At 41.0% G+C, this 12803-nt stretch overlaps 1 protein-coding gene across 1 annotated transcript in view; it reads right to left on the minus strand.

Moving 5' to 3' along the window:
* Positions 1-12803, minus strand: part of FAT3 (FAT atypical cadherin 3) — a 605429-nt gene that overhangs the window by 173698 nt on the left and 418928 nt on the right. The window contains exon 4 of the mRNA XM_058545418.1: positions 6649-6710. Within this exon, the coding sequence (XP_058401401.1) occupies positions 6649-6710 (62 nt within the window). The remainder of the gene's footprint in view (positions 1-6648; positions 6711-12803) is intronic.

Consider the following 12803-nt stretch of genomic DNA (forward strand, 5'->3'; position numbering starts at 1 on the left):
AGCTAACCGCAGTAGCTCACAAATAATCAGCAGTTTGGTCTGTAATTGTCCTCAGTGTGAAAGGCAAAGAAAAAAAGGTGCAGTGGGAAAAACACAGTAACTCCAATAACAGAACCTTGGTGCCCAGCCAAATGCTAAGCTCTGAATAAGCATTTGATAAAGCTTTTAAGACAGGAAGAAGAAACAGAGTGAGTTTCCGTGAACTTTATCAAAGTTGATACAACATGAATATGAACAACTGAGGCTTGAGAAGGCGGGTCCTAGAAGGAGAGAGCAAGAAGAGGCTGCAGTACTCTCTTGGGAGTTCTGGACAACAGAAGTCACAACCACCCTCCTTCTGAGGATGCTGCCTGCTTCAGGTGCTGTTTTTGTGCACAGATACACCATCCTTTCTGAGGGCCTACTGGTACCTCATGCAAAGTTTTTTGAGGGGCAGAAAAAAAGAAGCTAATGAGAGAAATTTCCATTTCTCTTGGAGTTAAGTTATCAAAATATGGACTGCTTAATGGATTGAAATAGGCCCGCAACTCTTCACCACCAGAAATTACCATCATTTCAAAAGCAGATGCTTACCAGAGTAAGAAACCACTAAGGATGTGCACTCACTGAAGAAATCAATTTGCATCCTAAGGCAAGAGGAAATGTCATAAAAACTTACCAAAGAGCAGTATTTTTTCTCTCAGAAAATAAAACTATAAAAAGGGATGAGAATTTCAGACAGGAAGAAAAATAGTCACTTGAGGTACACCTTACAGAGGACGATGGATGGGTATGCTAAAGAGACAGATACTAAATAATTTACATTCCTATAGATCTAGTGTATTCCTCTGTAATGTGTTTTGTTATTTATACTGACTGCACTATAAAATCTCACCACGTTCTCTGGGCTACTTCAAGTTACATGCGCACACACACAACATAATTTCTCATCCGCTGTCTTTATACTGGTTACTGGGCCTTGTTATCTTTTTTGATTTGCAAATAAAATACTCTCTCTGTTCTCTTTCGGAGACTTTTATCAGAACCATCCAGCCTTGAACAGAGAAGCATTTCAAGATCAAAAAGGAGGCAAAAGAATACTCTTTTAGCAAGCAAGATAAAGATTCACACATAATTAAGCCAGGACTATAGGATTATTTAAGTGGATATCTCTTTTAAGAATAATCGATCTGCTATAACCTATTCAAATTACTGGGCCCAGTGCTGAAAATGAAAGGGAATTGACAAGGTATTTGTTGAGGACAGGGGACAAGGGAGGGAATGGGAAGGAGGGAGGGACAAACAACGGCTTGTAGTGTCTACGTCTGCCAGGTCCTCTGTGTAGTTCATCCATGAAGTGAGGATTATTAACCCCATTTTACAGGTAAGAAAATGGAGGACCAAAGTTAATGTGACAAAGCAGACAGAAAGAGGCAGAGTGTTCCATTCTCTCTGCCTCTGACTCCATGCACTTTTCTGTGTGCTGATACCCGCCCTCTATGATCTCATCTAGGGCTAAAATAAAGGTTTCTTAGAGTAATCATTCATTCACAGGACATTTATTAAGTGTCCTCTGTTTCCCAGATACCAGACAACATGCTCTGAATACAGAGATGAGTAAGACAGTCAACGCTGACAACAGCTACCTTCGTTCACGGAACACTTATTGTCTAACAGATGGGGTCCTGAGCACTTTTCACTGGTCATTTCATACGCTCTTTATACCAATCCTGTGTTGGGAATAGTTATCCCCCTTTACAGATGAAGGAAAGGGGGTCCAGAGAGGTTCAGTACCCTTTCTAAGCTCTGTGAGTAGTCCCCAAATATAATCTCAGGTCTGCCTGAATTTTTTTTTCTTGAGGAAGATTAGCCCTGAGCTAACATCTGTGCCAGTCTCCCTCTATTTTTTATATGTGGGTCACCGCCACAGCGCAGCTGATGAGTGGTGTAGGTCCATGCTCGGGATCCAAACCCACAAACTTGGGCTGCCAAAGTGGAATGTGCCGAACTTAATCACTGCACCACGGGGCCAGGCCCAGGTCTGCCTGAATTTAACATCCATGATTTCCCACACTACTTCCATCCACTGTCTTGATAAAACAAGTTTCATGTCCATAAGGAGTTTAAATCTAGCAGATGAGAAAACAATCTACACAAGAGCTTGTAATATAATAAAGAATTAGTGCACGTATTCCCTTATTTCACAGCTGCCTTCTATGAGAATGAGGTAATCAAGGTAAAGTTACAACCACTAGGCTAAAATGTTAATTCCTTATTTAGTTTATGCATCCATTATCAACTATCTGCATCTATTTGCTGGAATTAGTCTTCTCCCTCTGCTACAATCAGAACTGGCTATCAAGGAATGTATATGACTTTGAGTGGGCTGCAAATTCCATATTTTTGCATTTTATGGGCGGGATAGAAGATCAGGTCAATATTTCACATAACAGACTTCCAACTTAGGCAATAGTTAACACTTAGAATTCACCAAAGAAGCATAAGCTGTACTTTTGAATTTTTCTACAGTTCTTTGCTGCTCTTGTTTCCTTAGCAAGTCTCTTGGATTCTGATAATGATAACTCTCCTCTTAGAGTCAGAGATTTAAGGTGAATGCTTATAGGCTCAAAAACCCTTACAGCCCATACACAGTCAAAGCTAAATGTCTTAAATTAATGTACAGGCAGGGTACCAGCAGTATACAATTAAAGTGCCTTCTATTTCACGGGGATAGCAAACTAGAAACAAATCATTAATGGTCTCCTTGTTATCTATTCAGAAGTTTACCTGCCAGGTCAGCTTCTAAATGAGTCCTTTCAAGAGGAGTCAATTTTATTTTGTAGGAAGGAGAGATATGAAATAAAGCCAGAAGGTTAATATGAGGGTTATCTTGCCAATTAAAGACTCTCCAGGAGGTTAATTACCCACACCCCGCACTTACAACTCACACAATATATCAACAGTTAACAAAATTTGTGTATAGTAGAGAACTCTATTCTATACTCTGATTGATATTATTTTAGTCATTTTTTTGCAGGGCTGAGTTAAAGCAATATTCTTTCCATGATCCATTCAGGAAAAAAAGAAATGAATGTCATTCACACTGTCATAGCAATGTTATGTAGAAAAAGACAATGTGGCCAAGAATTGTACAATTTAGAGAGAGAGAACAAGAGAGTGCGCGCATGAGAGAGAGAAAAAAAAAAGAGGGAGATGCAGAGTGACAGAGAGAGGGAAATTGAGATTCAACTGGTTTCTGAACACTTGAGCAAGAGGGTTTATTAAAGGAAAGAGCACATATGATGCGGATCCTGGGAGGTGGGCAGAGCAATGGTGTATGCTCGAGGGCAAGTCGGTACGGCTCAGACGACCCATGGTTTTTAAAATTTCCATCCTGAAAACTTCAGAAAAGCCAGTTTGCTGCTTGTTAGCCAGAATCATGATGGGATTTGTACTAGACAACAATTCCCTTTGAACCAGTGCCCTCACCCTGTTGAAATAAATTTCTAGGCCCAAGATGGAACCACTCCTGTTTGGGGGCCACGTCAGCAAACCGAAACTTAGATAACTCATTGTCCCTGTAAATGTTCTTCTTGACCAGAAACGCAGTCTTCCCAGTCGGCCAAATGCCAAGCCAATTCTGGGCTCTGCTTATTTTCTTGTTCCTTCTCACCCCAAACAAGGTTGACTATGTGGCCCCGGCCAATCAGATATTTTCTGTTTTTCTCTTCCTTGTTCTTTATTCTTTATCCTATGAAAGCCTCCTGCCTTCCACCCCATTTTGCACTTTCACAAATGGAGACAGTCCTCTTCATGAAGTGTTAAATAAAGTTTATTTCTATCACCTAAATTGTCTTCTTTAATTTTTTTTTTTTTTTTTTTTGGTGAGGAAGATTGGCCTTGAGCTAACATCTATTGGCAATCTTCCTATTTTTGCCTGAGGAAGATTGTCACTGAGCTAACATCTGTGCCCATCTTCCTCTATTTTGTATGTGGGACACTGCCACAGCATGGCTTGATGAGCGGTGTGTAGGTCCATGCCCAGGATCCAAACCCACAAACCCCAGGCTGCCACTGAAGTGAAGCATGTGAACTTAACCACTATGCCACTGGGCTGGCCCCTTCTCTAATCATTTTTTAACAACTTTCATCCAAACCACCATCCTCTCTCACCTGGATCCCTCTAAAAGCCCCCCATAGTCTCCTTGCTACTTATGCCCTGCCCTAGCCCATCTCTGCCCAGCAGAGCATCCAGCTGTGGTATGATTGGCAATCATACCATAGCTTTCTATTGCACTCGCGAAAAAATTCAGAATCCTTACTACAGCCCTGTTTGCTTTCTCCAACTTGATTTCCTGCCACATCTACCCCCCTCCACCTTTATACCCTTCATCACACCGGCCTTGGTGATCACACTGGCCTGGAGCAGAACCTTGGCTTCACGTGACCAAATGTCACCTACTCAAAGGGGCCCTCCCAACCAGTCTACTGAATGCTGCCTACCACCCCCTCACTTTCAGGCACTATCACGAAACCTTCTTTGAGTGGCCTCAGAGAGCTCGCATCTGAGGTTATAGCATTTATTCGTTCATCATGTGCCTCCCCATCCTTCCTCTTCACTCTGTATGCCCAGCACGTAGGGCAGTCCCTGGGACCCAGCTGGGGCCAGTTGTTGCAGCCTGCGGCTCCTTCTGCACGTCAGTTGCCTGGAGTTACTATCCATCTTAGAGTATGGAGATAAAGTCGAATCTTTAGGAGGGTTCAGGTATTATGACACCATGTAATAATAATTAAAACCACAAGGATTCTAATTACACTTCACTGAGCACCTACTTAGCACCAGATAATGGGCTGAATGTTTTACTCATATTTCATATTTTAATCTCCCAACAACCCTATGAGGTTGTTAACTGCTGTGCTCCACTACTTCCCTAGGCAGATTATGCCAGGTACTAAGAAATGATGTGCCAGATCCATCCATGTTAGCCTAAAGAACCAAAATATTTGGTAGGTATTTATGTAAGTCTGTAAAGGATGCGAAACCGTTAAGGATTCTTTTGGGAAGTGAATTTAAATGTCTGGAAAATACTCTTGTTGCTTTTCTTTACAGTCACACTGCACCACACACCCCCTAAGGACACTACCTTTCCAGGGACAAGGAGTAAGTGATCTCAGGCGGATTCCCCAGCTAATGAGACACCTTCCCTTTTCCTTGCTGGGAGGTAATGTGTTCAACCATCTGAGAACACAGCCTCTCCAGGAGTCCTGGACCCTCTGCTGCAAAGGAAAGGAGCACATAAATCTAAAATGAGGTGTTATGATTCCGGCAAACATACTCTAATCCTGGACTAGGTATGTACTGCAGTCCGTTAGTATGATTTTGAAAAAAGAATTATAATAATTATTTTTTGGCAGCCTGGAGTCTTTCATCTCTATGAGATGATAGTAATGTTTTAAAAGGATTATCAAAGTGCTACACAATAATAATAATAATAATCCTTTACTATGTGTAACACTTCAAAGTTTTAAAAATACTTTGATATAAAATATAAGGCTTGATGCTAACAGTGATCCTTTCAGCTATATGGAGTAGTAATTATTTGGCACATTTCACAGTAGGGGAAACTGAGGTCCAGGGCAATTAAACAGTTTCTAAGGATTTAAGCTAATCATGGCAGGGGAACTCCAGGACCCGTGTGCTCTGATTCTTAGCGCACTGTTCTTTAAATAAATCATTACTCGTGAACTGATTTAGAAAAGAACACCAGAAGAGATTTGAGGGATGTACGTGTGTGTGTGTGTACGTGTGTGTGTGTGTGTGTGTGTCTGTCTGTCCGTGTCAGGAGGACTTGTGGATTGCAGTAAGTGGTTCTCAGGAACTAACAGATCATTTTAGAAGCATGGATGCATTATAAAACCTTAATAAAGCCCTAACTTCCCAGCATTGTCATCCGTTCCGTATCAGACTGTCACACTGAAACACAATGTCATACATACTACCCAGACTTCAGGCTTCCCAATAAAGATACTCGATATATATAGAAAGAATGTTCCACAAAGCTCTTTCATACTTATTTTCTCATCCCTTGCCTTATGGTGTTTTTTTTTCCCTCCAGAAATAATGCTCTTATGGTTCATACTGCTGCTGTTTCTGTCTTAATGAATTATAGGAGCACATTTTATGGTTTCAGAAACAGTCATCTCGGGCAGTGAATCATCTCGCAGCCTTCTCTTCCTCAAGCCTCTCCCAAGAAAAGAAATGAGGAGCAAAGCAACACATTTCTTCACAAATGATATACTTTCACTTTAACTGCAGCACTTCTGCTCTTTCCTTTTACATCTGAGGCTGCAGTGGCTCATAGGGCTCTACTCCTGAACTTTCTTTTCCAGTTATTGACAAAAGGGCCTGAAGTCAAGGCAGAGATGTCGATACATCTGCTTGTTTTCAGCAAAAAGCAAAGGCTGCTCTGCCACCCGTCCTCAGCACACAGGAGTGCGTTCAGAGGAATGCACCAGAAATCTCCAAAATCAGAACCAATCAGCGCAAGAGAAATATCTTCATTTAGGAACCCACTGTTCAATTGTATTAAAGTTCTAGTTGATGTTGAAGGTTAAAGAAGTTTAGTGAAAGTCAATTTTAATGAATGCCAGTTCCCTCTATGAGCTTACCTCCAGAAAATGTTCTGCCTGCTGTTCTCGATCCAATTTCCTTGAAGTTGTTGTAATCAGACCTGTGTAGAAATAAGAATATTTGACTTTTAAATATCTGGGGCAAGTAGCTTCCTGAGCATGGGAAATAAGTCCAGTTAAAGGAAAAGCAAAATCGATGGGGAACAGTAACTCTCCAATCCCCAGTGACAATCAGATGGTCTTAGAATTATTCTTAAAACAAAATAAAATTTACAAAGAAAACCTGAAAAATTTGTTTCTGTTCTCCTTGCCACAGTTGAGGTATTGTAATCACTTTGGGGATGTAAAAACTCACTAAAGAACTATTGTTTTTTCTGATAATGAGGAATTTCAATGACTCATTTGCATATGACTGAAATTCTACAGTAGGAACCTCATTAAAGATTTTAGAGTTCTTGAACAATTAATAGGTTGTTGATGCTGATTAGATTCAGGGTCTCAAACAGCACTTTCTTATTTAACTTCCTTATGCTTATATAATTTTTTGTTATATTTGACAAAGAAGATTATTTCTGTAATAACTACTTGTGCACATAATTATTTCAAATTTAATAACATATATCGAAGATCTCAAACTACACAAAATTGGTTTCACATGGGAAATATCTCTCTTTCCTTCAAATGGTGTTTCTCATAAATGAATCACCTCCTTGAGTATGAAGACAAAGAAAAACAAATAAGAAGACAAAACCTTCAAGGCTGCCCAGTTTATTGCACCAATTTGTCTTCTGCAGGTTTTATTATTATTATTGTCAATTGTCAATTAGGAGGTCAAATTTACATTCCATTTCTTGATTCTACAATGTCCCTGAAGACAAGAGACTATGGATTGGGCTGTTTTCACGGCATATGCCAGTTGACAGGAAAGAACAGAGAAAATCACATGAAGAGCTCACTCCTAACACTTGTGAGGTACTAGAAATCTGGAAAGGTATTTTACCAACGTCTGCTGAGGAGCTCAGGACCTCTAGCTTTTGTTTTACACAGAAGTGGTGACTGGGAGTACACAGATTTTAGAGAAAGTCAAGAAGAGTCCACAGGAGGTTAAATGGGCTTCATAGTAAAATCTTATGGGAGTAGAATGACTCTTTACAAGCTGGCCCCACTCAACCTCCACTTTCATCTGTCTACACTTCCCATGGGAGGGAAACCTATGTTCCCGCTGCACAAATGACCTGCTTTTCCATAAATTCTTTGTGGAATGTGTCTCACCCCACTGCTTCATCCACAGATCTTTCAAATTCAGCTCAGGCGTCAGCTTAGGTGTTAGAGAGATGACCTCTCTACCAGGGTTAGGTGCCCATCTGATATGTCCCAACACAACCAGTATACGCCACCACCATTGTTCTTTGCCCTATACTACAATCCTTTGCTCACATGTCTGTAGTTTCCCATTAGACAGGTTGACAGAGTTGCCTCATCGGAAGGGCTTACCTTTTGATTCTGAAGCCCTGGTGCCCACCTAGCCCCTGGCCCAAAACAAAGAATAGGAACTTCATTAATGCTCAGTTGATGAAAATTGCTGTAGAAGAGATAGATTATTTATATTCTAATCTTCAGTGTTGCTACAGACTTAGAATGTGTTTGTTTAGGAGGGTATTGTTTTGGTGTAGGGAGAGTATTTGTGGTTGGGCAGGGGGTGTGTGTCTTTCATATTCATTTGAAACCGTTTACTGAGTTCCTCTATGTGAATGGGGCAGTGCCAGGCATTCTCAGGAAGCAAAGATGAGCTATTGTCAGACACTGTGGAGAGAAGACTGCTAGCAGGAGTTTCAAAGGAGAGAATCAGTAACTTCCCTTCCTGTGCCCAACTTCATCCCTCATTTACTGTATCTCCTGGGATGATGCCTTGAGATGATCCTCTGATTCTAAGAGAAGACTCTATGAAATTCCACTATCCTTTGAATCCTTCTTGAATCTCACTATGACTTTTTATTGACGTTAATTTTTCTGCCCAGCCATATCCAAGAATGAAATACACTGAGCTGCATCTGGATCAGACAATCAGGTTCAGTGTGTGGGTGGGGGTGAGCGAGGGGGAGATGGAGATGATGTGTGAGTGCACTGGTGGGCGGGGTGATAAAGGGGAGCCCAGCTCTCTGCATCATTTTGACAATGGGTCAGTGTGGTCACACCAGTGGGTGTCTAACACACAAATCTGATGCCTTCATTTTCGGGCCATTCTATCCGACAAGGTCACATGTCACGGAGGCTCTTTCCAAGTGAGAAGTAACTGTCTTCTCAAAAGAGGGCAGGAGGCTTTCGCAAACCTCACCACCTTCTCAGGGGGCATCCTCTGTTAGAGGTCACAATGGGAATGAGAACTACTTGTTATAGCAAGGCTATAAATGGGGGAAAGAGCTGTCGGCCTCCACTCTGCTGCACTCCTGCTGCTCTCTCAGACACAAAAGGCCAGGAGCCCTTTGCCCTCTGTTCCCCTGCAGACTCCCATGTCCTTTCAGGTCCTCCTCACCCGGGTCATGCAGCCACAGCCCACAGGGAAGAGGTCAGCTTCCTCTCCTGATTACTCTTAGGGTATATCTTTAGGAAAGTCACTTATTTTCACAATGCACATGTGTAACTGGGAGAGCAGTGTGGCTCCCCTTCCATACACATAACGTTCACCAGGGTTTTTCACATATTTATCAGCCAACAGGGAGAGAGACAGGTTTCCTGAAAAGTCTGCAACAACATATACAACAGTGAACCTGGAGCTGTGAGACAGCCACGCAGTTTCTGTTCCTGGAGGAAAGGCAGGAAAAAACCTCTGCAGGTTTCAGTTCTCTGGGTTTCTATCACCTTTATTTTCACAGATATAAGGTAAAAGGCAGGGAAAAAAAATCCAAGTCAAAAGTGAAAATCAGTAGGAAATCAGATGAGGTGCTGGTTGGGGATAGGGAGTGACTGCTAGTTGGTACAAGGTTTCTTTTGGGGGTGATGAAAACGCCCTAAAATTACAGATTATGGTGATGGCTGCACAATTCCATAAGTATTCTGAAAACCATTGAATTGTATACTTTAAATGGGTGAATGTTATTGTATGTAAATCACATATCAGTAAAGCTGCTAAAAATCAGTAGGAAATCATAAACTCTGCCTTTTAGATTTTAACAAGTTTTTCATGTTTGGCGAAGCCAGACATTTAAAAATACAGGAATGAATGAATGAATGAGTTAGTTTAGGAAGCAGACATGAAGAGGAGTTGGAATGAATAGAGTGATCGGCTTTGTCCATGGGGAATCTGGAACGCAATAATGAACGGAACATTTTGGGTTAAAGCCAGAACTGGTTGTTATTTGCACTGAAAAATAAATCTTGTTATCAAGCCAGGGCCGGCTAAACCAAGAAGCAGCAAAAGCTTTCTTCCTTCTAAAGGTACATATTAGGATGAACCATAGTGCTTCAGCAGCACAGTCAGAAAGGAATGCGGTGAGCATCCCTCACAGTCCAGAGGAATTAGTCAAAATTGCCAATGCTGCATCTTCATTTCTAACAACCTTGTTGTAGCTGAACGAGGTGGGGCCTTAGATAAGGAAGAGAATAAAATAGAGCAACCTCCCTCTTCAGCTGCTCTGATTCATCACTATGGAAGGCAACACCATTGTGCAATCTCTGCAGGAGAGAGGCGTGTACATCACACATGTAACTGTAGACCCATTGGGCCCAGTAAATTGGGGACGGACACGATGAAATTGAATTTCAAAGATAAGTCATAGGCAAGCTTTTGAATGTGGTTTGGAGATATAAACAAACACATCATTTGATATAATTACATATGCAAACCTCCAATTTAGGAGGGGAATTACACCAGTCCTAAGGGAATGATACTCAGTAAAGAGGGGGGAGAGCATATGGCTGGAACCATGCAATTACTTTAAAAATGGCTGCTTTTGATTTTTTATTGTGGAGACAGGGGAATCTAACGACCTCTCTGAGAAACAGCCTAAGCACGAAAATGTGATTACCCGTTCGAAAGAGAACTCAAAATGTTCTAAGTAGTTATGGTTAGAGAGAGTGATACTTGTAAGGATGACATCCTTTCCCTGCTCTTTCTCCCTGTGGGTGTCCCGGGTCACAGCTGTGTAATCTACTGCCATGACATTCACATTTTCTTTAAGTGCTACTTGAAGCAGTGTAGGTCTTAGCTGTTTCAGCATAATTTTCCAGGACTGTCGGAAGCTGAGTTTCGTATTAAAACCACAACTAGAATCATCAGCCCTGTGAGCTACAATTACTCTCTTTTTCATATCTCATTTCCTTTGTTTACCATTTCTCCATGCTTACCCCCAGCTGTCTGGTAAACCCCTCATCATCCTTCCAGATAGTTCAAATGTCACCTTCTCTGCGAAGTCTTCTCTGACCTTTCTTCCTCTAGCATGTTGCACATAACTCATCTATTGTCTGGATCCCCCTCGAGACCACAGTTTCAGGAAGGCAGAGACTTTTGGTAGCTTACTAGTTGAGCTCAGGAACCTAGGTCAATGCCTGTCACATCTGTTGAATACATAAATGCTACTATTACAGCACCCAATGCTAGGCTCTACATATTTGTTAAAGAGTCAGACTTGCCTAATAGGATACAAGCAAAAGGTAGTGAATAGATCTCATTCATCTTGCGCTCCTGGCATTTAACACAGAACCTGGTATATTGTAGGTACCCAGCAAAACTTAGTTGAATGAAGGTGACACGGATGCAGTCTTCCACACACCTCAGTATTGTTTTATACAGAGTGGCCATAACGGTCCCAAACCATGGGAGTTAAAGTTATCTGAATGCTCTCTTTCATCCTTCGAATAATTTTAATGTTTTCTCAATTTTTGGACACCTTATTCCATGCTGATAGTTAGCGGTCATTAGAACAATTCCTGATTTTTTTTTTTAATTTTTTGTTTATTGCAGTAACATTGGTTTATAACATTGTATAAATTTCAGGTGTACATCATTATACTTCTATTTCTCCATAGATTACGTCATGTTCACCACCCAAACACTAATTACAACCCATCACCACACACATATGCTGAATTATCCCTTTCGCCCTCCTCCTTCCCCGCTTCCCCTCTGGTAACCACCAATCCAATCTCTGTCTCTATGTGTTTGTTTATTGTTGTTATTATCTACTACTTAATGAAGGAAATCATACGGTATTTGACCTTCTACCTCTGACTTATTTCACTTTGCATAACACCCTCAATGTCCATCCATGTTGTCACAAATGGCTGGATTTCATTGTTTTCTTATGGCTAAGTAGTATTCCATTGTGTATATATACCACATCTTCTTTATCCATTCGTCCCTTGATGAGCACTTAGGTGGCTTCCAAGTCTTGGCTATTGTGAATAACGCTGAAATGAACACAGGGGTGCATGTATCTTTACGCATTGGTGTTTTCAAGTTCTTTGGATAAATACCAAGCAGTGGAATAGCTGGATCATATGGTAGCTCTATCCTTGATTTTTTGAGGAATGTCCATGCTGTTTTCCATAGTGGCTGCACACGTTTGCACTCTCACCAGCAGTGTATGAGAGTTGCCTTCTCTCCACATCCTCTCCAACACATGTTGTTTCCTGTCTTGTCAATTATAGCCATTCTGATGGGTGTGAGGTGATATCTCATTGTAGTTTTGATTTGCATTTCCCTGATAGTTAATGATGTTGAACATCTTTTCATGTGTCTGTTGGCCATCTGTATATCCTCTTTGGAGAAATGTCTGTTCAGGTCTTTTGCCCATTTTTTAATTGGGTTGGTAGTTTTTTTTTTGTTGAGATGCACGAGTTCTTTATATATTTTGGAGATTAAGCCCTTATCAGATGTATGGTTTGCAAATATCTTCTCCCAATTGTTAGGTTGTCTTTTCATTTTGTTGATGGTTTCCTTTGCTGTGCAGAAGCTTTTTAGTTTGATGTAGTCCCATTTGTTTATTTTTTCTATTGTTTCTCTTGCCCGGTCAGACATGGTGCTTGAAAATATGTTGCTAAGACCGATGTCAAAGAGCGTACTGCCTGTGTTTTCTTCTAGAAGTTTCATAGTTTCAGGTCTTACATTCAAGTCTTTAATCCATTTGAAGTTAATTTTTGTGTATGGTGTAAGATAAGGGTCTACTTTCATTTTTTTGCATGTGGCTATCCAGTTT

Source organism: Diceros bicornis, chromosome 7 (assembly GCF_020826845.1).
Source record: "Diceros bicornis minor isolate mBicDic1 chromosome 7, mDicBic1.mat.cur, whole genome shotgun sequence".
NCBI classification, from domain to species: Eukaryota; Metazoa; Chordata; class Mammalia; order Perissodactyla; family Rhinocerotidae; genus Diceros; species Diceros bicornis.